Source organism: Odocoileus virginianus, chromosome 23 (assembly GCF_023699985.2).
Source record: "Odocoileus virginianus isolate 20LAN1187 ecotype Illinois chromosome 23, Ovbor_1.2, whole genome shotgun sequence".
NCBI lineage: Eukaryota > Metazoa > Chordata > Mammalia > Artiodactyla > Cervidae > Odocoileus > Odocoileus virginianus.
The window spans coordinates 10,643,435-10,669,138 of record NC_069696.1 but is presented as its reverse complement, the minus strand read 5'-3'; the positions used below and the strand labels follow the sequence as shown (position 1 = coordinate 10,669,138).

Sequence of the window (25,704 nt, the reverse complement as noted above, 5' to 3'; positions counted from 1 at the left end):
GGGTCGCTCCCGGGTCTACAAGCTTGGTGGGAATGTGGTACTAGTCTGGACTGGAAAGTGAGCTCTCCAGACAAAGCCGGCTGCACAGATGGGGCATCCCAGCCATTGCCTGGGAACTGGGAGATTCTGGGCTCCACCCCCCAGCCCCGCCGTGAGGTTCTCAGGGCCTGACATGGTGACACCTTACAGGAAAGAGAGTGAAGTCCAGTCTCAAAACCGTGGAGGGCCAGACCTTGGGGAGAGTAAGGCCTGGGTGCGAGGCGGTCCCTTCAGTCATGAGGGTTGGAAGGTGTGCGGTGGAGCAGGCAGGGTCTGACCAGCCTGCTAGAAGGTGGGGGGTAGCTGCACCTGCTGGGTCAGCTCCAGGGCCAAATGGGGGTGAGCGTAAGACTCACCATCCCTGAGTCCTGGAGCGGGTGGAGGACGAGACTGCAGAAGATGCTGGGGGCCGGGGAATGGAATGGGGGTGGGGGAGCTGGAAGGTGGCTCACCCTAGCCCAGGGCTGGCACGAGGGGGTGGGGAGAGACAGCACCAGGGGAAAGAGGGCCCGCCTCGCAGGGTCTAGAAGCCACCTCCAGGTCAGGTCTGGGGTGGGCTGAGCCCGCAGGGTGCAGGCCCAGCTTCCTGCCCCGGGTGCCCCTGCCCAGCCCCCTCTCTGCACCCCCGCGGGGAGCCCTGGATGAGCAGATGCGAGGAGGGCAGGCGGCCCAATTGTAAGAGGCACCGACAGCCCAAAGGAAGGAGTCCCTAATGGCCGGCATCAGGCACCAAGGCATGATGAGGGAGTAATCCCGCTCGTGCGGGCTAAGCAGCACGCCAGCCGTGGAAGGTGCAGGAAGGAGCTGGGAGCCGGGCGGTACCACAGGCGCACTGGTGACCCGGCACATGCCCTGCCTTCCCCCACACCCCACCAGCAGGATGCAGCCCACCGACCCCCAGACAGGACCACAGACTGGCTGGAAAGCAACATTTTATTGAGCTCTCTTCGCCCCGCAGAAATCTATTCCAGCAGATTCTCTGTGCCACGGGCATCCCAGACACGGGGGTGTGACCAGCACTCCCCCCGCCGCCCCCTGTTCGACCAACCCGTGAGAGGGAGGCTCCGTCTCAGGACAGGCCACCGCAGAGCCGGCTGGGGCTGGGAGAGCAGGTCGTTAACCAGTAACGACCCCAGAGGTATAATAAATTCATTTCTCTTACAAAAAAAAAACACAAGAAAAAAAACTGGTATGAACCTCAGTGTCCCAGCACTCAGAGTTTAAATATTAAAAAAGAAAAAAAAAAAGCATCATCGGAAAACAGTTAAAAGACAACAAAACCAAAAACGGGCCACCGCCAGGGTGGTGGTCGAGGGGGAGGGGCCAGCCCCACCCCCACACTGACCAGCTGCTCGGTCAGTGGAGGCGGCACCCCCAGCTGAGCATCGCCACCACCAGCAGGGAAAGCGCCAGCTCGGGCCACAGGCTGGGCGACACCTGTGGGATGAAGGTGGCGACAGGTGAGGACCTCCAGTGGGCAGCAGGCCCGCCCATTCAACCCCCCGCCCCGTGGACACTGGGAACCAGCCAGGCGAGGGTGGGAACGGGGATGGTGCGGGGAGTCATCGGGTAATCTGGGGGCCCCAGGAAGGACTGGAGGGGTCTGGGGCGGGGTGACCGGAAAGATGGGAAACAGGAGAGGTAGGAGCGGACCGTGGCCTCAAGAATGTGGCAGGAGAGGAGGCCAGCCCACTGGGGGCTGCTGGTCTGCTGGGAGAACCGGTGTGGTATGGACAGGATGGACTGGGGCTTCTGCTGCACTGGTAGGGAGGGAAGGGGAGGGGTCCGGAAAGCTGCTCGTGGGGACAAGAGGCAACTGTGAGCAGCCAGTCTGCCCGATGAAGGCAATTCCTGGCAGAGGGGGAAAACACAGCCCAGGTGAGGAAGCAGATGCGTGCATCCAGCCCATGAACCACAGCCTCAAACCCAGAGGCCCCTGGGCACCAGGCCGTAGTAGAAGATGGGGGGAGCGGGCAAGACAAGACAGTCGGGAGTGACATCCAGAGAGTGCGAGACCCGCGCAGCTGCTCCAGGGCGGTCACCACGCGCCGGAGGGAAATCAAGGTCAGGAGTTCAAGGCTCGCTTACCCGGTCCCTGAGAGTCAGGAAGCTCCAGAGCCTTCGGTTCTCCCTGAGGTTGGTGAAAGCAGCCATAAGGCTTCTCAGAACATCCCTGAGCCCTACGTGGCTGTAGGGGAAAAACAAGCTGCAAGACAGAAAAGGGGGCAGGGCCGTTAGACAGGAACAGGGGCCAGAGGGGGCCCACAGGTGACCGCTGGGGAGGAGAGGGCCTGTCCCCTCCCACCCACTGTCACCCGGCCCTCTGGTTCTAAATTCACCCCGGTGGGGATCTGGACTTGCGTCCCAGAGGAGTTGTGTTCCGAGAGAGGCCAGGGCCCCTCCGAGGCAGGCTGCCTCCCTGGACACCAAGAGCCCCTGCCAGCTTGCATCCTGGTCTTCGGTAGTCAAGGCTCTCTCTGGTCTCACCCAGGCAAGTCTGCGAGGTTCTGAGAACCCGCAGGGAAGCTGGCAAATGCTGGCAGCTGAGTCCTCCTGCAAGAACCCCCTCCCCCACGCAGAAGGCTCTGCCCGTAAAGCTGGGCACGGAGCTCCATCCCGGCTCCCTGAGCACTTCCTGTCGTCTTCAGTCAAGACCCTGCTGGAAAGGGGCCATCTCGGCTTGAGGATGGAGGAGAGAAGGGCACTGGGGTCTGTGGCCCAGGCCAGCTCCAGGGACTACGGGGCTCTGAGCTCCGGGCTCCCCCGCCATGAGTGGAGCCGCAGGGGCCAGCCCTGGTCTACGGGCATCCTGGGCCCGCGGGGGCTTGGCACCTGTACGTGGTCATCCAGAACGGTTCATCAAACTGGGGCAGCAGCAACCTCAGCTCCATCTCGTCGGCAATGGAGGCCAGCTGCATGGCCAGGTAGTGTGGACTGTCACTGCGGGAGGCAAGGAAAGGGACCTGGGGGTGTTGGGCTGGTGACCCCATGCCCCCAGACCCCCAGATCCACCCCCAGATCCACCAGGGTGGGCGCAGGGAACCCTCACCCGCCCCCGCCTCTGGCTTCTACTTTGCTTCAGAAGAAGCCGGGGAGGTCCCATCCCCAGGGGGCTCCCTGGAGCACAGGTGCTGGACCCTGGGGAGGGGGCTGCCCCGGTGGAGCCTGCCCCCTGCCCCCCAGCTTGTGGGAGGGCAGAGAGATACTCAATGCCTGGGGCAGCAGTTAGCCTCCCTTCCCCTCCAAGGTAATCCGAGCGCCCCAGAGAGTGCAGGGAGGAGCTCTGGGACGTGTTCCGGGTCCCTAATCCCGAGCCCACCCATGATGTCACCACCCCTTCTGAGAAAGGAGGGGCTACCTGGCCCTCCCCCACCACTGACTCCCTGATGGAAACGGAGATGCTCACATTCACACCCTGGGCACCTGGGCTGGCTTCAGCCTTGCTCCCGGGGGGCTGCCCACATTCCAACCCGGTGACTTGGCTGGAAATTCCCCGGACTCCAAGTCCCTCCCAGCCTAGCCCCGGCCACCTGCCCAGTCTGGGCGGGGGTGGGGGGTGGGGTGGGGAGGCGGGGACGGTGACGCTAGGGAGGGCTGGCGGGCAATCAGGTGGCAGGCTGAAGTCAGGGCAACACTGCCCCCAACTCCACCTACAGGGAGGGGAAGGGGGCTTCCAAGTCCCTCCATCCCTAAGATCCGGACCAGCCCCAAGCCCAAGTCCAAGGCCTAATGGCTAAGAGTTTTCTGAGGCCTGAAGTGGGAGGGAAGCCACTAGTACCCTGGCACTGATGCTGGGACAGTCTCCTCCTCCTTGCCTTGAACGCCAGGGTTGGGAACTGCATCTGAAGCCACCTCCTTCTGGTTCTCTAAAACCAAATCCATCTTTTATGAGGCCTCGACGTGACTGTGGTCAGAAGGGCCAGGAGGCACTCCGTCAAGGCCACGAGCTTGAGTCATTCTGATGGCCAGCACCGCACGGCGGTCCTGGGACTGACTATGTTGGATGCTCAGAGGGGTTCCTCTATGAGCAGCTCCGCCCAGGGCGCTTGCCTCCGTGATCACACCTGGGGAATTTCCACTCCGCAGCCCTGCCCGGAGAACGCAGAGGACTCTGCTAACCGCCTGCCACAGTCATTGACCAGGAACGGGGGTGGGCCAGGCCCAGAGGCTTCTGGGACCTACCTGTAGGGGGAGACAGGGTGGAACTCCAAGATACTGGTCACGCCGGGAAGCCCTGAGTCTTGGTCGTCCAGGAAGCCTGGGCCATGGTTTTGTAGGAAGGTGTACAAAAAGAGGTTCCTAGAGAGGGGTCTTGCTTGATACATTTCTTCTCTGGAAAAAAAAAGACAAGGACTGGATGCTCAGAAGTGTGCGATCTGGGGTATCACTTACTAGTCATCTTCCCTCTACCCCAGCTGCCCCCGCATGAATTCTGCTGTGTGCCTCTGGGAGGATCACCATGCCTCTCTGTTCTCTCTCATCCATCTCTCAGGGATTTGGAGAAGATTTATAAGGGGTCTTGCCTTCTTCCTTTGTGAAAAGAGAATCAGGGACTTCTCCCCTGGTGGTCCAGTGGTTAGGACTTGATACTTTCACTGCCACGGCCCGGGTTCAATTCTTGGTCGGGGAACTAAGATTCTGAAAGTCATATGGTGTGGCCACCCCAAAAAGAGGAAATTGGACTATAAATGCAAGGCTCTGATGCTGTCCCCAAGAGGCTTATAGTCAAACAAAAAACTCCACATGTCTGGTGTCATAGTGGACTAAGGCTGGGCTCCATCCAGAGTGCCAATTCCTTGGGTTCTGCCAGTTCCTACTGCTACTCTCCCTAAGCAGAAAGAGGCAAATATCATAGGCTAAGCAAGGAAAAGTCATTCACAATCCCAATTGCCAGAGAGATAGTGTCAGTTTTTAAACACATGCACAGCATAGCACACACATTTTCAAAACCGGGATCACTCCTAGGGGTGGGGTTGGATGAACTGGGAGATTGAGATTGACGTATATCAAAGCCGTGGTTTTTCCAGTCGTCACACATGGAGGTGAGAGCTGGACTGTAAAGAAGGCTGAGAGCCGAAGAACTGATGCTTCTGAACTGTGATGCTGGAGCAGACTCTTGACAGTCCCTAGGACTGCAAGGAGATCAACCAGTCAATCCTAAAGGAAATCAACCCTGAATATTCATTGGAAGGACTGATGCTGAAACTCCAATGCTTTGGCCACCTGATGCAAAGAACTGATTCATTGGAAAAGACCATGATGCTGGGAAAGATTGAAGACAGGAGGAGAAGGGGATGACAGAGGATGAGATGGTTGGATGGCATCACTGACTCAATGGACATGAGTTTGAGCAAACTCTGGGAGATGGTGAAGGACAGGGAAGCCTGGCGTGCAGCAGGTTCATGGGGTCACAAAGAGTTGGACACCACTTGGCAACTGAACAACAACAAAATGCATAAACAGCTAACTAATGAGAACCTAAAAAAAAAAAAATGGGATCACTCCTTCCCCAGTATTTTATAACCTCCTTTCTCCACTTGACTGTCTCACCTCTCCACTCCCCGGGCTCCTTGCTGATAGAACTAGCTTCCACTGGGGCGGCCCTGACGTGTGTCACCTACGCCACTTCTAATACTTTTGTTCTCACTTTCCCAGGCATGCCTTGCAGCTAGTGGTGGGCCTGTAACCCACTTCCGGTCAACAAGGTCTCAGAGTCTGACCTGGGGGTTGAAAGGGAGCAGACACGGACTGGGCAGCTCTGTTTACATCATCACATGTGACAGCTGGTTAGGCCTATGATGGTGCTCACCAGAATTTACCCCACGCAGTATCAAACAGCCTTCGCTCCAGAACACAATGAAGAACCAAAGGGCCCGAGTTCAAATCCCAGCTCTTCCACTCAGGAGCTGTGTGATGTCACAGTTTTCTCATCTGTAAGATGTCCGGAGCCCCCCCAACTAGGCTGCTGGGGGATGAAGGAACCTCCTTTCAGTGTCAAAACATTTTTGAAAACATTGATTCATTTATTTGGCTCGGTGTAGGGTCTCGGTGTATCATGTGGGATCTTTCGTTCCGGTGCTCTGACTGTCTAGTTGTAACGTGCCCGTTTAGTTGCTCCAAGGTATGTAGAATCTTAGTTCCCCGAGCAGGGAATGAACCTCCATCCCCTGCACCGCAAGACAGACTCTTAACCGCTGGACCACCAGGGGTGTCCCAAGTACTAATACTTTGAGCAGAGCCTGGTGGGGAGCAGCAGTTGTGACCTCTGGACCTCACTGCATTATTCTTTCAATAATAATTAATGGTAGGGACCTCCCTGGAGTCCCGTGGCTAGGACTCTGTGCTTCCACTGCAGGGGGCACCAGTTCCACTGCTGGTCAGGGAACCAAGATCCCACATGCCATGGATGTGGCACCCCCCCCAAAAAAAAATTAATTGTGTCAGTAATCAACTGGTTCACACCCAGGCCTCCTGCTCCCCAGGCCAGGGTGGACCAGTGTTCACTCCTGACTGCGGCTAAGAGGCAGAGCTACACTCAGCGCACCACGTGCTTCCCGCGGCAAAGGGTGACGGCTGGAAACGCAAAGAGCGCAGGGGCTCGTGGGCTGGCAGGTTAGCTTCCTGGGTCCTCCAGGTGTCGCCGGGTGAGTCTAGACAAGTCATTCTCAACAATGCAACCAAACTGCACGCAGAGATGGACATGACATCATCGGATGGCGCAGACAGGTATCTGGGTGTCTGGGGCACCCTGGCCTTTGAGAAAGAAATCGCATAAGGACAGCATTGTTCCACAGAGAATACATGGCCAGAGTCTGCATCAAAGGGAGCGGGCTGCTTCAGTCTCCTAGGAGAGAAACAGTTTTACATCTGTTCCAGATGAAAGCCCGACGTGAAAGGCATGTCGCGGGCACTGGGGCTGGGGAGAGCTGACGTGTAAACACAGCCACAAGGGCCACAAAAGAGCCCCGGCCTGACATATGCCAGCCGCACCTGTCAGGACAGCCCCTTCCCCCATGGGCTGAAAGGCGCTGTCAGGTCAGACCAGGTGGGTGGAGCCAGCAGGGTGGCCCCTGGCACCCAAGGCGGGGCAAGGGGAGGGGTGCAGCCACCTGCTGGGGGCACCTGCGGGCAAAGTGTTAAAAGCAGGCTGCCCCCGCCGCCAGCCACCCCCAGCCCAAGCCCGCTGCAAGCCAGCAGGCCAGCACACACAGACGGGGGGTCCCGGGGGCTTTTCTAAGACCCCTAAAAGGCTGTTAGCAACACAGATGCCCAGCACAGGTACCATTCGGGGCCTAAATCTTCACCCATTTGTTCTGGGGTCTATCAGTTAAAAGCTATGAGGAGAGTCTCGGTCCACCTGCCACACTGCCCAAAAGAGTAGATGACATAACTAGTAAGGTTCGCAGCCACTTTTGTAGCCAGGGATGACTTATCCCTTCCCCTTATGATTAGAGGATGCTGAACTAGGGTCACAAATCCTGCTCCCCGGTCAGCCCCCTGGAAGGAGGGGCATTGACACCATGGTCAGGGAGGGGAGTGGACTTCAGTTAGATTTATAGGGAAAATGGTAAATGAGACTTTTTTTTCAGGCTTCCCTGGTAGCTCAGTGGTAAAGAACCTGCCTGCCAATGCAGCAGACTCAGGTTTGATCCCTGGGTAGGGAAGACACTGTGGAGAAGGAAATGGCAACCCACTCCAGTAGCCTTGCCTGGGAAATGCCATGGACAGAGGAGCTTGGCGGGCTACAGTCCATGGGGTCGCAAAAGAGTTGGACACAACTTACTAAAGAATGATAACAACAAACTTCTTCTGTCTTTCTTTTTTGGGCCATGGAGTCTTAACCACTGGACTGCCTGGGAAGTCCCGTAAATGAGTCTTAACAAGCTAGATCAACACAGAAAAATCAAGAGCATTCCTACAAGACAACCTGAAAATATTGTAGACAGTAAATACAACTGTGGAAATATAAGGTTTCTGATCAGGAAATATGAGGGTCTTTTTTTAATCTAAGAAAGGGTGCTTAAAATCTGTATGGACAAGAACTTCCCTGGCGATCCAGTGGTTGAGACTCCCAGCTTCCACTGCAGGGGTCATGGGTTCCATCCTTGGTTGGGTAGTTAGGATCCCTCATACTGTGCAATGTGGGGGGTGACCCCCCCAAAAATGCCTTTATGGATAAATACAGATTCCATTAAAGGACTTAAAAGATCCAGATAAATGGAGACAGGCTTTAACATTAAACAGGCTCTAAGCCCAGTGAACTTGACCTCGTGCTAGGCGGGCACTTCAGGAACTTGGACCAGGAGCTCTCGCTGCCCTCAGGCACCAGGCCACAGAGTGTCTATGCAAATGGCCATTTTCCAGGGAAAGCTGCTCCAGCCCTCATTTGCATCTGTCTCCCTGCTCCCTTACCCCCGACTCCCCCTCCAAGCCCCTCTGCATGGGGCTGTTCCCTTTCCAGAGATGGCTTGTGCCCCCATGGACACCCTTGCCCCACTGGTAAGGGGTCGCCAGGGGACTTCACTGGGCATGTGGCCTGAGCTTCACCTTGACCCACTATCCCAACATCTCTCGGTTCCCAGTAGACGTGCCTAGAATCCTTGGGCACCTTGGGTACCAAAGGATGAGGGTCCCTGAGTCCTACGGGGCCGGTGCCTGACCTGGGACAGTGAGGACTGGCAGCTCGGGCGTGAGGCCCGCACTGCATGTTAGCAGTTCCAGCGGTGCCTCCCCAACTGGACTCAGCTGTCGGGGGGCAGGGCCTGCCCCTTCTGCACCTTCCTGTGGGTCCCCAGACCGTTCTGGACCTCTCTGATCAGAGCTGGCCTGGGCTAGACAGCAGACTCCCCTCTTCCCTTGATTATCATCTGAGCCCTGCCCTGATGCTCTAAAACAGGCGGGAGGATGTTGAATTGATGTCCTAACCAACCACTCACTTGCAGTGAGATCTTGGGCAAGACCCTCAGTTTCCTTATCTGCTCAATGGGCATAATAGTCCCACGCTAATAGGGTTCCTTTTCCAGGCAAGAACCAGCACTAGAGACTTCCCTGGGGGTCCAGTGGCTAAGACTCTGCACTCCCAACGCAAGGGGCCCAGGTTCGATCACTGGTCAGGGGACTAAAGATTCCACATGCCACAAGTAAGACCCAGTGCAGCCAAATAAAGAGTATTTTCTTTAAAAAAAGAACCGGCACTGTCTTATAATCCTGGCTAATGTTTAGGTATCAATTATTGTCAAGTATTGATTTAAGCCCTGTATGTGGATGAAAATACTCACCACTTAACCCCGTATCTATTCATAAGGGAAGTGAAGAAATTCAAGTCCTCAGCCTTCTTGCCCTGGTCAGTGCAATGGTTCTGGCTGGTACTAACAGAGGAGAATCGACAAGTAGACCTAGGCTGGCCGTGGGGCTGTAGATCTAAGCAAGAGGACAGTGTGGCCGAGAGTAGGGGCAGGGGCCTTGCAGCAGCCCCCCCAGAGCGGGTCCCTCCCAGCGGCCCCCTCACTCCAGCGGGGGCTGAGGGCTGGGCCCGTCCCGTCTGGCGTGTCCCCTGCTGGGGGGTTCCAATCCGACCTCCGCGCAGCAGCCTCAGATCTGACCCCTCCACCCACTCCATTGCTCCCCAGTCCCCTCAGGGGACAATATAGGAGCTTCTCACCCCCTGGTCACCTCAGCCCTGCCGCCCCAGCCCTAACCCGGCTCCCACCACACTAAAGAGTGCATGTCAGGCATGTCAGACCTCCAGTCTTCACCTGGCTGGTGCCGCTGGCCATTCTCAGCCTCCTCTGACACCCCTGTTGGCCCCCGCTGGATGTCCTGGGGGACAACCCCTGTGCCCAGCTCCCTCACCCCTCAACGAGGACACCAGCAAGACCCATTCCACGGGGGACAACCAGGAGCTGGGACTCCCCTAGGGGTCCAGTGGTTAGAGCTTACCCTGCAGGGGGCCCGGGGTTCCATCCCTAGTTGGGGAACTAAGGTCCTGCAAGCCCTGTGGTGCAGCCAAACAAAGGTTAAAAAAAAAAAGGAACTGCCGGCACTATCGTTATTAATCCCTGCTTCCCAGCCCACAGCACCGGGCAGATAAATGCTCGTCGAGTGACTGAAGAGGGGGGCAAGAAATGACATCACTGCAGCTGCAGATCCAGGAGCCTGGACTCGTTTCAAGAGTCTAATTTTTACCAGCGTATTTGCAAAGAAGGAGTTTAAAACCTTTCTTTGGTGGAAAGGAAGGCACACCCACACAGGCAGCAGCCCACGCTCACCCGCCTACACACGCAGTGGAAACCCATTTTCCGCTGGATCTCAGGATGCAAATTGAGCCTCGCTGCCCCCACAGTCACGAGGATGCCTGCGGGGCTTGGAAGGAGGGGGCGTCAGCTCTGGACTGGCCAGCCTGCAGTGTCACGGGTGTGCCTCGTCCACACACACACTGGGGTGGAAACAGCGGCCCTGGCTTTGAGGGGGGGACCCCGAGTCGCCCCCCAGCCCAGCCTTCCCCATGTCCCTGAGGGCCCTGCAGCAAAGCAGGAACCCGTGAGGCCCTCTGTGGTAGGTGAGTCCTGGGGGCCAGGCTGGTGGATGCCCTGGACCCAGCTGCAAAGACCTGGCCCCCAGTCTTTTCCTTTGGGGCCCCCCCAGTGCCCTAAGGTACAAAGCACCCAGTGCCCACAGCATCAAGCAGAAAAGCCCTGATGGGCAGGAGAGACACAGGTTCCTGTCCCAGCTCTGCCACTGCTGTGAGACAGGAGCAGTCCCCTAACTCTGAGCCCAGCTCAGAGAGAGCTCCCCTGCACAGAAGCAGCACAGCCTCCAGGCCTGCCAAGAGCATCGAAAGATACCACAGTGGCCCATTTTCTGCCACCTCACGGGGGCGGGGGCTCCATAGCTGGTTAAGGAATCAACAGATCCAGGAGGGAGTGAGAGCCCGCTAGTCCCTACTTCTCTGGGGGTCAGTTTGACAGTGTCTATCAAAGTCACAAATGCACAAGCCCTTTGATTTCTAGAAATGTGTCCTCCTCGCAGGCCTGCATGTATCTGGCAGGTACCGCTGCGCCAAGATCTTGAAGGCGCATGAACATAGCAGGGAACACAGACTAACTGTGCTGTGTTATTACTGTTCAGTGGCTCAGGTGTCTGACTCTTTGCCACCCCATGGACTGCAGCATGCCAGGTTCCTCTGTCCTTCACTATCTCCTGGAGTTTGCTCAAACTCGTGTCCATTGAGTCGATGGTGCTATTCAACCATCTCATCCTCTGTCGTCCCCTTCTCCCTTTGCCTTCTGTGTTGCACACATGTGTTAAAAAAAAAAAAAAAGACAAACACCTCTATCTGCACAGATCCATCTCCCCAAAGAGAAAGAAGATCAGGAAAGAGGGGAAGAGGACTCTCTGGGAAAAAGGTAAAAAGGAGACTTAATTTTTCTTAACTCTAAATGTCTTCTTGAATATTAGTGCTAGTCTCACTAATTCAAAAAATTGAGCAAAAATAATTGTTTCCAGTTCATCGCCTGAGTTAAGGGTGATGCTTGTCTGAAACGGTGATGTGTGTCTTCAAGGTCTATTTCAGGAATCGAGCATCCAACCCGTCCCAGCCCCCACCCCACCCACGCCCTCCCCACCTGGCAGGGGAGGCCAGACTTAGGAACCTGCAGATGCCCGAAGCAGCTGGTCTCAGGTGGGCAGGGCTCACTTCCCTTAAGTGATGGAGGAACAACTGGGGGGAAAGGAGAGGGGAGAGGAAGGTAAGAGGAGGGAAAGGTATTTTAAGCAAAAGGCTGGAAATTCAGCATGGGAGTTGGAAGCCAGCAGCATGACAGCCCACTCCAGCAGTCTTGTCTGGAGAATCGCCAGGGACAGAGGAGCCTGGCGGTGCTACGGTGCACGGGGTCGCAGAGAGTCCGACACGACTGAGCAACTACGCACAGCTAGCAACAGGCTTCCCCAGTCCTACCACTGCACCGGCATCGCAGCCCTCTGCCTTGAAGCCCGGCGCAGGTGCTGACCTGGGCCACCTTGAACCAGGTGCAGACACAGCAAGAGATCCAACCTCGGGACTGCCCTGGGGGCCCAGGGGCTAAGACTTCGAGCTCCCGATAGAGAGGGCCTGGGTTAGATCCCGGATCCGGGAACCAGATCCCGCATGCCGCAACTAAGACCCAGCGCAGCCAAATAATTAAATAAATAAAAATAATACACATTAAACAAAAGAGAGAGTGAGAAATCCAACCTCTGCTTGGCTTCCAGCTGGGGTGGCCTCGGGGCAAAGGCTTGCCTTCTCTGGTCTTGTAGTTTAAAGCTCAGTAACCCCACGCCCTTTGGATTAGCATCTACTGGGTCCAGCCTCCCTCCGGATTAACTGAGGGTTAGAACAGTGAAGGGCTGTGGGAGACTATTGGATGGATCTGGAAGGTGAAATGAAACCAGGAAGAAAATGTACTTCTTTAAATCCTGAGCAATGGAGCCAGCTGAAGGAATAGATTTCTGATACTGATGATGCAATAAGAAAACCGTAAAATCAGAGCCGTATAAAGCCTGTACTGTTCTAGCTGTTTTAATCCGTCTTTTACGTTTGCTTTTGTTTTCTACACATTATTTTCCAAGCTACTATATATTTGGATTGCAGAATAATTTGTAAGATGAATACTTTTTTTTGTTTTTTTAAGAAATGTGCATTTTAAAAATGCACTTCTGGGCTTCCCTGGTGGATAAGAGTCCGCCTGCCAACGCAGGGGGACATGGATTCAATTCCTGGTCTGGGAAGATCCTACGTACCCTGGGGCAACTAAGCCCAAGCAACTCCAGTGCAGCCAAAAATTAATTTAAAAGAATATTCTGAGTGAAGCTGAAACAAACAAACAGAAATGAACAGTGAAGGGTTTGTCGCCCACTTAAGCGGAGGAGCTCCATTAAATCCGGCCCCAACTCCAGGACACACTCTTGGCCAGAGTTGCTGTGGGATGACTGGGCTCCAGGGCCTCAGGGCCTGGCCCAAGGATCTCAGAAATGTCAGTGGAAAGAGCGATGCAAAACCAGCGCCCCTTCTCCTCCCAAACTGGCAGGTTGGCTGCCTCTAAGATGGAAGGAGGTGGGCCTCTCCGTAACCTGGAAAGAAGTCATGGTTAGCTGTGATTGACAGGAGCAAGACATGGAACCTGTTCTGAGATGTGTTTACATCTCACTGGTTACACACTATTTATGCAGGAACACGCTGAGCCAAGGGGCCCTGGGCTGCAGGCACCCCTGGGTTCCGGTCCAGCTTGGCTGTGACACTCTGGACAAATTCCTTAGCCCCTGTTTTCAGCTGCTCAGTCGTGTCAGACTCTTCGCGACCCCCTGGACTGTAGCCCACCAGGCTCCTCTGTCCATGGGATTTCCCAGGCAAGAAGACGGGATCAGGTTGCCATTTCCTCCTCCAGGGGGATCTTCCCCACCCAGGGATCATGTCTGCTGCTCTTCTCCGGCACTGGCAGGTGGATTCTTCACCACTGAGCCGCCAGGAAATTCCCCACACTACACTTGACCTTAGCCAAAAGCCCCGCTGGACCCCCTAATTCTTCACTCACAAAACAAGCACTGGGGACAGATTCTCTTCTGTTCTTTCCCGCTCAAATGTCCATTAAAAAAATTGAAGAGAAAGTGTAACAGATGAATAATTCTCTTGACAACTGATTTTGAAATCGTCTTTAAACCAGTGGGCTGAGGTCTGAATGTTTCTGCCCCGCCCCAAATTCCTCTGTGGAAAACCTAACGCCCGTGATGGGAAAAGGAGGGGAGGGCCTGGGGAGGCAAGGAGATCCTGAAGGCCCTGTTCATGGGTTAGGACTCTTCTAAACCAGGCCCAGGAGTGCCCCCTTCACATCCTCCACTGGGGATACAGGAGGTCTGTGGCACCCTGACCTTGGACTTCCAGCATCCAGAACGTGAGAGCTAAGTATCTGTGGCTCATGAGCCACCCAGACTTCGGTGTTTGTTAGAACACACACTTCAACGAAGCAAGGAGGAAACAGGTGGGGGAAACATGTTGAGGCGGCCTTGCAAGGCCAGTCTGGAGGGGATCCCAGGGGACCGCGTCCTTGTTGGCACCTAAAAGGGACCCTGGGCTTCCCCATCACCGTTAGAAAAAGAACGGGTGCCAAGGTACTGCTTGGGTCTGCTGCATGAGTGTAAAAATAAATGCATGAGTGTAAAAATAAATGCTGAAGAGGGTGTGGGGAAAAGGGAACCCTCCTACACTGTAGGCGGGAATGTAAAGTGGTACAGCCACTATGGACAACAGTGTGGAGGTTCCTTAAAAAACTAAGAACAGAGCTACCATATGATCCAGCAACCCCACTCCTAGGCACATATCTAGAAAAGATGAAAACCCATTCGCAGTAGTGCTGTTTACAATAGCCAGGACATGGAAACAACGCAAGTGCCCATCAACAGATGATTGCTGTTGTTAAGTGGTGAAGTCATGTCCGAGTGGGTTGGGTTGCCATTACCTTCTCCAGGCGATCTTCTCGACTCAGGGATCAAACCCCCATCTCCTGCACTTCAGGCGCATTCTTTCACTGCTGAGTCACCTGAGAAGCCCACACATGCCTGGGAAACACCCACCCCACCCCCAGCACACACACACATATGAAATATTACTCAGTCATTATAAGAATGAGGGCCTCCCTGTGGCTCAGACAGTAAAGAGTTTGCCTGCAATGTGGGAGACCCAGGTTCAATCACTGGGTTGGGAGGATCCCCCCTGGAGAATGAATTGGCAACCCACTCCAGTATTCTTAACTGGAGGATTCCATGGACAGAGGAGCCTGGTGGACTATAGCCCATGGAATCGCAAAGAGTCAGACACAACTGAGCAACCAACTTTCACTTTTTTTTTCAAAAAGAATGAACGATTGCCATTTGCAGCAACATGTATGAATCTAGAGATTACCATTCTCAAACAGAGAAAGACAAATGATATCTCTTAGATGTGAAATCTAAAACAGTATAAATAAACTTATTTACAGAACAGGCACAGAAAATTTATGTTTACCAGTGGGGAAAGAGGGAGTATAAATCAGGAGTGTCAGATTAACAGATCTACACTACCATATATAAAACAAATAAGGACTTACTATATAGCATGAGAAACTACATTCAATGTCCTGTAATAACCTAATAGAAAGGATTTTATATATATATACACACACATATATATATGTATATGTATATATCTGAATCACTTTGATGTATACCTGAAACTAACACAATACTGTAAATCAACTATACTTCAATTAAAGGTCACAAGAATTTACATGAAGAACTATGTGCTCCTGGGGCCAGACACTAGGGGCTCAGAGAGCCGTGGCCCTCACGGTCTCCTTCCTTCCAGACAGTTTTGGGTCTCCCCAGTGCTGCGGGGTCTCAACCACTTACCAGATCTGGACACAGACCCCTCCTGTCGGCAGCCTTGGGGGCTCCCCTTTCCTGGGACAGATCCTGGGCTGCCTACTCCTCTCTTTTCACACCCTCAAGCCCACCTTTACACCTCCCGCTACCTCCCCAGGTTGGCATCAGGGACTTGCATCTTCCTCCAGGCCCAGAACTCACCTCCTCCCAGGACAGAATTAATTGCTCCTAACCCAGCACCTTGTGTAAACAGACCTGGATTAGGCACACAGCCCATGACAGTCTCATTAAATGTTTACCTGTCTGTCTGCCCTGGCTCAGAGCAGGAACTAGTGAACGAGGACAGCCCAAGGGAACCAGATAACACAAGGTCCAACAGAATGAAGGGACTGGGCCCACGGGACAGTCAACTCCTGGCCAGGGGACACTGGACTGGACACGCTCAGCTTTTGAGAGGAGGCAGAGGTTGCATCCATGGTTACAGCAGGGGTTCCCCAACCCCTGGGCCGCAAACCCGGATAGGTGTGCGGCCTGTTAGCAGTTCGGCCGCACAGCAGGAGGTGAGCGGCAGGTGAACGAGCAAAGCCTCATCTGCACCTACAGCTGCTCCCCGATGCCCGCATGACCCCCTGAGCTCAGGAAAACAAGCTCGGGGCTCCCACTGACTCTGCATGACGGTGAGCTATATAATTACTTCATTCTATATCACAATGTGATAACAGCAGAAAGAAAGCATGATCAGTGTAGCATGCTTGAATCATCCCCAAACTGTCCCCTCCCTCCAAGTCCGTGGAAACCGATCGCTGGCGCCAAAAGGATTGGGGACCGCTGGTATATGGTCAGTGCTCACTAATGGGAGGCTCTTGGTCCGTGAACTTGGAGCTCAGCAGAGGTGCACGCCCACCCGGTTCACCGCTGGGATTTCCCGGATGCGTCATTGTCTGCAAATGGGAAATCCGCCCATCTCCCCGGCCGGCCTCTGAGCCTTCGCTGAGTTCCACGCCAGACCCAGTGCCTCTGCCCAGAGAGCCAGGTGGGCTGCCAGCTCCAGCCCCGAGCTTGCCTCTCCTCTCAGACTCTGGGTGACCCCGTGTCTTCTCCCACCTCCAGAAAAACAGGTTTACCAGGCAGCGCCTGGCAAGGCCCAGAGGGTGTTTTGTGTTGTCACATCCCAATATTGACACTAGGGAAATCAGCTGCCCTCCCCAAGCCCGCCCCAGGGCCCTGACCACCAGGCCCGGCCTCTCCTGCCCGCCTCCAGGCCAGCGAGGGACTCGGGCTGGGGACTTATTTGCTTACATTCCGTATTTCGCCCAGGGCCCGGCCCCAACCAACCCACGGCAGGACAAAGCGCTGGCCGCACACGTCCACTCAGACCCGCCGCAGGCTTCCTGGTGGCCGCCGACAACAAAACCCAAGCGTGCCGGGAACTTCCTTGAAACACCGAAGAATTGTTCTGGGCCAAGAGAAAAACAGCCTGACTCTCGTGGGATCCACTACGGCCACGGGAGGGGAAGCCAGAAGCCATTAATTGTCTACAAACTTAATGGGATCACTAAAAACAGGATGCTTTCCAGGGAGAGGGGGAAACACCTCGGAGGTCAGGGTCAAGACTCACTGGTGGATGGGGCCGTTCACCGAGGACCCCCGTCCATTTCCGAGACGATCAGACGTGAGAAGATGGACCGACACTGGTCTCTCCTTTCTTTGCAGCCCAGTTTCTGCATCTGTCCTTTGTGCTTAGTCGCTCAGTCGTGTCTGACTCTGTGACCCCACGGACTGCAGCCCGCCAGGCTCCCCTGTCCATGGGGATTCTCCAGGCAAGAAGACTGGAGGGGGTTGCCATGCCCTGCTCCAGGGGATCTTCCCAATTCAGGGAAGGAACTCAGGTCTCCCGCATTGCAGGCAGATTCTTTACCGTCTGAGCCACCTGGAAGCCCAGTTTCTATATCTACTGATCACCTGATAAAACTTACAATAAACATATTGATACATACAACCAGCTATGTTTAGAAGCTCTAACCAGCTTCTTCCCAGAGCGCCCAGGTTGTGATGGGCACGGGGGATACTCTAGTGTGATCTTTCTCAATTCCTGTTCTTTGACTTCCCTGGTGGTCCAGTGGTTAAGACTCTGCGCTTCCAGCGCCAAGGGGCTCAGGTTCGATCCCTGGTCAGGGAACTAAGATCCCACAAGCTGTGCGGCATGGCCAAAGAGAAAAAGAAAAAAAATAAATAATAAATTCCTGTTTCAATGGAGCTACAGGCTCGTGTAAATCATACTAAGTGAGCACGTGTAATTTCCACACTGTCTTGAGAGCCCTGAAAACAATAAAGTAAAATCCTAGGCCAGCCCACACTGTCAGTAGAGCATATTTCTCCCAAGGCCGTTCTCGCTGAGACAGACTCTATTCTGTCTATGGTATATGTATCTATCTCTCTAAATAAATCCACTTCTTACTTATCCTAAAAAAAAAAAAAAAAAGGCTTTAGGGGAGAGGAACCCCCGGGAACAGGGGAGGGCTGCAGCTCTAGATCAGGTATTCACAGAAGGCTTCTCTGAGGTGGAAGCAATTGAGATAGTGAGTCTGACATCCACAGGGGCGGTGCTACAGTATATCACTCCACTTATTTTAGGCCTCACCCGCTCCCATGGAAGGCTGCACAGAATCTCTGGTGCTTAGAGAAATATTCCTGCTGATAAAATTCCCATCAAAAAAAAAAAAAAAATCACCTGGAAGCCATTTTAGAGGGTAGATTAAGAATGTTTCCTGCCCCGAAGGACATTCCAAGGCACTGTCCCCCAGAAGCCACTCTTCCCAGACCCCACTCCTCCCAAACCAAACACAAGCAAAAGTAAACTTGTACAATCCAACGCTGGTAAGGCTGGAGAAGCCACAGTGACCTCGAGGTTAAGACGGTGGGAAATCCCCAAACGCTGGACTCAGGAGGGAGGGGAGATGAGACCGTGGGGAAGAGCAGCACCGCCAGCCCAGTGCGAAGACCGGGACCCTGGCCACTGAGGCTCCAGGTGCCAATCGCCCCAAATGTGCCGCTCCTCCTAAGGACTCATTCCAAGGGCAAGCCCAGAACAAGTAGAAATAGAGTTAAAGAGCTAACTCCGGAGAAGTCACTAACGGCCACCAACACTCGGGGGTGGTGTTCCTCCAGCCCTGGTGGGAAACCTCATGGACCCATTTTACAGAACCAGCAACTGAGGCTCAGGGTTCCAGAACCCAGCGAAGACAACACAACCAGAAAGTGGCTGAGTGGAGAGCTTGGCTTGGCTTCTAGGAAACAGCTCTGGGCTTTTTGGCTAGACCGCATTTATAACGCCTCCTGAACTCAGGATCAGTTTCTCCATCCGTACAAGGAGGCCTCCCATCCTTGGAGGCCGGCCAGCACAGAGCCGTCCCTAACGTGGTAAGGATAAAGCCATAACCCTCCCTTCCCGGAGAGCTGCAGCTTAGCTTAGGAAGGAAACCCAGCGGCATAGGTGCTCGGAAAATGCTACAATAGCAGCAGCGGCAAGAACAACAACGTCCTGGCGAAAACTATAGTAACAATTAACGGTTTACAAAACGACTCACACCCAGGAGGTGGGGAGCCCGGAGCCCCTCAGGGCTGGTTCTGGCCGCGCGGGGCTGGCGGTGGGACGCCTCGCGGTCCCCGGATGGGGCGCGCCCGGCGGTCCCTGCTTTGCACCAGCGGCCCGGGCGCCTTCCCCGCGGGGCGCACCTGCCCCGGGCGTGGGCAGGCAGAGGGCGCCGCGCCCGCCCGGCGCGCAGTTCCTGTTCCGGACTTCCCCGCGTCCCGCGTCCGGCCGGGCTCAGGCCCCCTGGCCGGGGCGCGGCGCCCGCCACCCCGGGGCCGGCGGGGACCGGTGTCCGACGCCATCTTCCCCCACCCCACCCCCATCCTTTTTCTTTTTTTGCTGGCCGCGCCGTCGCGGCCCCGGGCTGGCAGCCCTGCGCTCGGGTCCGATGCCCAGAGGACCTGGGAGTCCGGCCTCGGAGGGAGGAGAAGGGCGATGGGGCGCCGGGTCCCCCGCGCGCGGCGCAGACGGGCCGTCCCATTGCACAGATGCAGAGACTGAGGCCCCCAGGGGCAGCGGGTGCCAAGACCGCCCACCGGGGAACTGGAGCCTCCCCACCCCGGCCAGCGAGGTGGGTGTTTCGGAGCCGGGTCCCCAGACGTCGCCCGCAAGTAAGTAATCCAGCCGGGACAGGAAAACCTGGGGCCACTGGCCTCTTTACCTTCCAGCGGGCGCCCAGGGCAGCCCCGGGGCGCTCACCTGCCGGGCTCGGGCTGGGCGGAGGGGCGGCCGGCAGCGGAGCCAGGGTCACAGCAGGGGCGGGAGGGCTCACCTCGCGTCCGGCGGTGGCAGTGGCGGCGGGTGGTGACGGCGGCGGCGTCCGCAGCGCTCGAGCCGGGAGGCGTATTGTCTGCGGCGAGGGGCCCGCGTGCGCCAGGGTGTCAACCGCCGGCCCCGCCCCGGCCCGCCCCCAGGGCCGCCTCCCCGCCCGACTCCAGGACCTAGCGGGGTCCAAAAGGCAACAGAGCGGCTAGGGGGTGATCTTTTTACTCTTTACTATCTCTCTGCTTCCTGCGCTCTGCAAGTTTGTGGTTCGCTCCGCAGAACTGTCCTGTTGAGTCCCGCTGACTGCATTTGGGTGGGTGATCCAGGGTCTTGACATGGATTGCCTCAAAAAGTCCTTAGGGCTTCTTGATGCTTTTTTTTTTTCCATGCACATGCATGAAAGAGAACTTAATGACCTGCTAAATGACAGCGTGACTTCAGTGCTCAAATATCCCAGCTCTCTGTGCTGGCAGCTTCAGGAGTTAAGTTTTGTTTGGGTTTGTTTTTTTTTCTTCAATTTTTTTTTTTTTTAATTGCGTGAAAAGGCACATAACAGAATGTACCATCTTTACCATTTGGAAGTGTACTGTGTAGTGGTATTCATGTTGTTGTTCAGTCCCTAAAGTCATGTCCGACTCTTTGTGACCCCATGGACTACAGCACGCCAGGCTTCCGTGTCCTCCACCATCTCTTGGAGTTTGCTCAGACTCATGTCCACTGAGTCGGTGATACCATCCAACCATCTCATCCTCTGTTGCCCCTTCGCCTCCTGCTCTCAATCTTTCCCAGTATCAGAGTCTTTTCCAATGAGTCAGCTCTTCAAGGGTCCTGGTGAAGAGTTCTGACAAAACGTGGTCCGCTGGAGAAGGGAATGGCAAACCACTTTAGTATCCTTGCTTTGAGAACCCCATGAGCAGTATGAAAAGGCAAGACACATCCATAGTGCTGGACAACCATCACTACCATCCATCTCCATAACTTCCCATGTTTGAAAACAGGCCTCACACCTGCTAAACAATAGCTCCTCCTTCCTCCCCCAGGCCCTGCAACCATCAGGCACTAGGCTTTTTTTTTTACAATTGATTTATTCATGGCTGCACTGCGCCTTCGTGTTACTCCCTGCAGACTCTTTCTAGTTGTCTGCGCTTCTCACTGCAGTGGCTTCCCTTGTGGAGCAAGGGCTCTGGGAAAGTGGGCTCAGCAGTTGTGCTCCAGGGGCTTAGTTCCTCTGCGACATGTGGAATCTTCTCTGACCAGGGATTGAACTTGTGTCCCCTCCTTTCTTTCTCTCTCTCTCTTTCTTTCTTTCACTGTGCCGGGTCTTAGTTGCGGCATTAGTTCAGTTAGCCGCTCAGTTTTGTCCGACTCTTTGCAACCCCATGGACTGCAGCACGCCAGGCCTTCCTGTCCATCACCAGCTCCCGGAGTTGCAGCATGTAGAATCTTAGTTCCCTGACCAGGGATCGAACCCCAGGCTCCATGTGCTGGGATCTCAGAGTCTTAGCCACTGGACCATTAGGGAAGTCCCAGCAGGCAGATTCTTAACCACTGGACCACCAGGGAAGTCCAGGCTTTAGGCATTTTTAAGTCTTCTTCACAGATGTGAAAAGTCAGACTCCAGCTTTGTAGAAACAGCCTCAGCAGCATCCTACCAAAGCCAGGGGTCTTCCTGCCCCCCTTCCTTCCACCCCGTATCCTTCCAGCTGTACCATCCACCTCACCTGTGTTCCTATTGCCATGGTGAGGACAGTCCCTGCTGCTCTGGGCTCCTGGGTCTGGGGGGAAATGGGTGGCAGAGAAGGGCCCTGGAAACCTCCTGGGTGAGAGGAGACACCAGAAAAATTCCAGGAGGGGTGGTCCCCAGCCCTGGGGTGGGTTAGAGAACAGTAGGGTCTTGAGTTCCCTGCCCGATATTAAGCTAGGGTGTGTGGAGGTGGAGGAGGGCAGGACAGACCACTGGGATTACAAAGTAGCTGTTGTCCCAGGAACACAACAGTCTTGTGTGCCTCCGTCCTGCTGCCTCTTCTGAGAGCGAAAGAGCAGGTGCTGGGGAGCTCTTCTCCCCTGAGTTCTGCTATTTGCTACCTACTGGGAGTCCCCCCACCCCTCCTTACCACCTCTGGAGTGATGTCATGAATATTTTTTTTCCTTCATTGTTCTCATCTGTAAAATGGGATGACAGCATGCCCCCTCCCACCTCCACTGTATAGGGTTAGAGGGAGGGTCAGAGGAGGTAATCATCAAAGTGAACTCCCAGCAGAGTTTCGGCTTCAAGACCCCTCCTTCCCTCTCTCCTGGCCTCTTCTGATTTTGTAATCCTTTCTGTTAGGGTCTCTCAACTCAGGTGAACTCCAAACCTTACAAAGCCTGCATTGCCCTGGGCTGCTTTACAGGAAATGGCAACCCACTCCAGTGTTCTTGCCTGGAGAATCCCAGGGACGGGGGAGCCTGGTGGGCTGCCATCTATGGGGTCGCACAGAGTTGGACACAACTGAAGTGACTTAGCAGCAGCAGCAGCTTTACAGACGGAGGTAGGAGCCTTCCAAAATAGGGGCTTCTCTCTAAATGCACTCTGCAGATGAGAAAACAGACACAGAGAGAGGAAGCAAAGACTTCCCTGGTGGTCCAGTGGCTAAGGCTCCACGCTCCCAATGCTGGGGGCCTGGGTTTCGTCTCTGGTCAAGAAACTAGATCCCACTTGTTGCAACTAAGACCTGGCGAAGCCAAATAAATAAAAGTAAATATTTTTTAAAATGAGAGGGGGCAAAGCAAAGGCATGATCTCATTGATGTGTGTAAGAATGTTTCCAGAGGGGTCTCAAAGCTGAAGACATGGTGTCAGGCACATAGTAGGTGTGCTGCACTCAGTATGTCCGCAAATTTGGAAAACTCAGCAGTGGCCACAGGACTGGAAATGTCAGTTTTCATTTCAGTCCTAAAGAAGGGCAATGCCAAAGAATGTTCAAACTACCGTACAGCTGCACTTATTTCACATATTAGCAATGTTATGCTCAAAATCCTTCAAGTTAGGCTTTAGCAATATGTGAACCGAGAACTTCCAGATGTACAAGCTGGGTTTAAAAGGCAGAGGAACCAGAGATCAAATTGCTAATAGTCCTGGATCTTGGAGAAAGCAAGGGAATTCCAGAAAAACATCTTCTTCTGCTTCATTGACTACACTAAAGCCTTTGACTGTGTGGATCACAACAAACTGGAAAATTCTTAAAGAGCTGGGATTACCAGACCACCTTACCTATTTCCTGAGAAACCTGTATGTGAGTCAAGAAGCAACAGTTGGAACTGGATATGGAACAACAGACTGGTTCCAAATTGGGAAAGGAGTATGAAAAGGTTGTATATTGTCATCCTACTTGTTTAACTTATATGCAGAGTACATCATATGAAATGCTAGGCTGGATGAATCACAAGCTGGAATCAAGATTGCCAGGAGAAATATCAACAACCTTAGATAAATGACTGGAGAAGGAAAAGGCAACCCACTCCAGCCTTCTTGCCTGGAGAATCCCATGGACAGAGGAGCCTGGTGGGCTACAAGGGTCGCAAGCCTGGGTCACAATGGTCAGACACGACTTAGTGACCAAACCACCACCACCACCACTTTAATGGCAGAGAGTGAAGAGGAACTGAAGAGCCTTTTGATGAAGAGGAGAGTAAAAAACCTGGCTTGAAACTCAACATTAAGAAAATTAAGATTATGGCATTTGGTTCCATCACTTAATAGCAAATAGAAGGGGGAAAAGTGGAAGCAGTGACAGATTTTCTTTTCTTGGGCTGCAGAATCACTGGGGGCAGTGGCTTGAAATTAAAGATGCTTTGCTTGCTCCTTGGAAGGAAAGCTGTGACAAATTTAGACAGCGTATTAAAAAGCAGAGACATCACTTTGCCGACAAAGGTCAGTCTAGTCAAAGCTATGGTTGTTCCAGTGGTCATGTACAGATGTGAGAGTTGGAGGCTCTCTCCAACATAAAGAAGACTGAGGGCTGAAAAGCTGATGCTTTGGAATTGTGGTGCTGGAGAATACTCTTGAGTCCCTTGGACTGCAAGGAGATCAAACCAGTCAATCCTAAAGGAAATCAATCCTGAATATTCATTGGAAGGACTGATGCTGAAGCTGAAGCTCCAATACTTTGGCTACCTGATGGAAAGAATGACTCATTGGAGAAGTCCCTGATGCTGGGAAAGATTGAAAGTAGGAAGAGAAGGGGATGACAGAGGATGAGATGGTTGGATGGCATCATCGACATGAGTTTGAGCAAATTCTGGGAGATAGGGGAGAACAGAGGAGCCTGATGTGTTGCAGTCCATGGGGTCACAAAGAGTCAGACACAACTTAATGACTGAACAACAACAAACATTAGCAGAACAGATGAAGGAATAAGGACAGATTGGGGATAGATAGGGGATAGAAGTGCCCAAGGAAGGGGTGGGTGAAAATATTTGCCTTGCGAGGTTCCCAAGTAATATGCAGATTAAATGGACAGGAGGAAGCAAAAGCTGTTTGAATAGAAATTGGGCCTGTAGAAGGCCTTGGCTTCCTGTCAGTCCAAAAAAGGACAGCACATAATAATAGCAATAACAGTAACAATAGTAGCTGCCATGATCCATTCAGATCCCTCAGTCCTAGTGCTTAGCATTTTCTATTGTTGCCTGCAGTCCTTACCACTGTCCCATGTTATAGATGCCAGTGCATATGAACAGTCTGTGTATCAGTACAGGCAAGAGAAATGTTGTGGCCCCATCTTACAGATCAGGAAACTGAGGCTCTGCAAAAGAAAGCCAGCCACTTGTCAGAGACCAACCAGCCCATGAACAACAGAGGCAGAGTCAAGCCTGGGTCTCCCTACTCCTGCTGCAGTATCCTTTCCACCCACCAGAGCTGGCCTCAAACCTCCCAGGCCTCAGCTTCCCTTTCCTCATGGAGATTTGCTGGCCTGTCCCAGGGCCAGTGGACTATGGATCCTGCTATCGGAGAGCAACCTAACCCCCACGGAGTCCCTTCGTCGCCTGGGAGCCTCCCTCCCAAAGAGTCTCTGGATGCCCCCAGCCCCAGGTAAGCCCCTCCTGCTGGGGCCATGACCACATCTCTCTGCAGTTTAGGGGTCCATGGGCCAGCAGACCCTCTGTGTCAACTTAGGGTTGAGTTTTGTTCTTACTGTGATTTGCTTTGATCATTCATTTAAGAAATATTGGTTGACACCTACCGTATGCCTGGCTGGAGTGTGGGTGATGGAGATCTAGAGATGACTCGTTCACAGCAGTGATACAGGGCTCACTGCCAAGTGTGGGACACACTGGAGGAGAAACCAGCTGACCAGAAAATAGAGCTCTGGGCAGCTGGGCACACAGCAAGCATGCAAGTCAGGAGAAAAGCCAGGGAGTGCAAGGAGAGTGGGGGAGGGGTGGGTCCTTTAGCCAGGATGTCAAGGGAAGCCTCAGTTAGGATGCAGTCTTCCTGAAAAGACTTGAAAGATGCGAGGACATTCCCATGTCCAAGGCCCGGGACAGGAGGAGAGGGCAGCTGGGAACCCCAGGGAGAAGGTTGACCAAGCAAGTTTGCCAAGTGCTGGCCTCTGCATCCAGGGCCCACCCGGGGGACCCAGGGGTCAGAGCAGGTTTTATTTAATTTTACTTTTCTTTACTTTATTTTATACCCTGCCACGAGACATGTGGGATCTCAATTCCCCCATCAGGGATCAAACCCATACCTTCTGCATCGGAAGCCTGGAGTCTTAACCATTGGACCATTGGAGATGTCCCCAAAGTAGGTTGTAAATGGCTGTCTCTCCATGTGCCATCCCAGACTTTTGTCCCAGCCTGGGGAACCTCTTGAGAGTCCCTTGGACTGCAAGGAGATCAAACCAGTCAGTCATAAAGGAAATCAACTCTGAATATTCGTTG

General features: G+C 54.0%; 1 protein-coding gene across 1 annotated transcript; it reads right to left on the bottom strand.

Annotated features, from left to right (window-relative positions):
• Positions 1-954: 954 nt before the first annotated feature.
• Positions 955-24,723, bottom strand: BIK (BCL2 interacting killer). The gene is made up of 7 exons (XM_020883030.2): positions 24,678-24,723; positions 21,508-21,561; positions 19,794-19,962; positions 4,222-4,371; positions 2,872-2,979; positions 2,128-2,245; positions 955-1,476 (listed from the first exon to the last, which is right to left on the bottom strand). The coding sequence occupies exons 1-7, from the start codon at positions 24,721-24,723 to the stop codon at positions 1,396-1,398; spliced, it is 726 nt and encodes a 241-aa protein (XP_020738689.2). The 3' UTR covers positions 955-1,395.
• Positions 24,724-25,704: the final 981 nt, after the last annotated feature.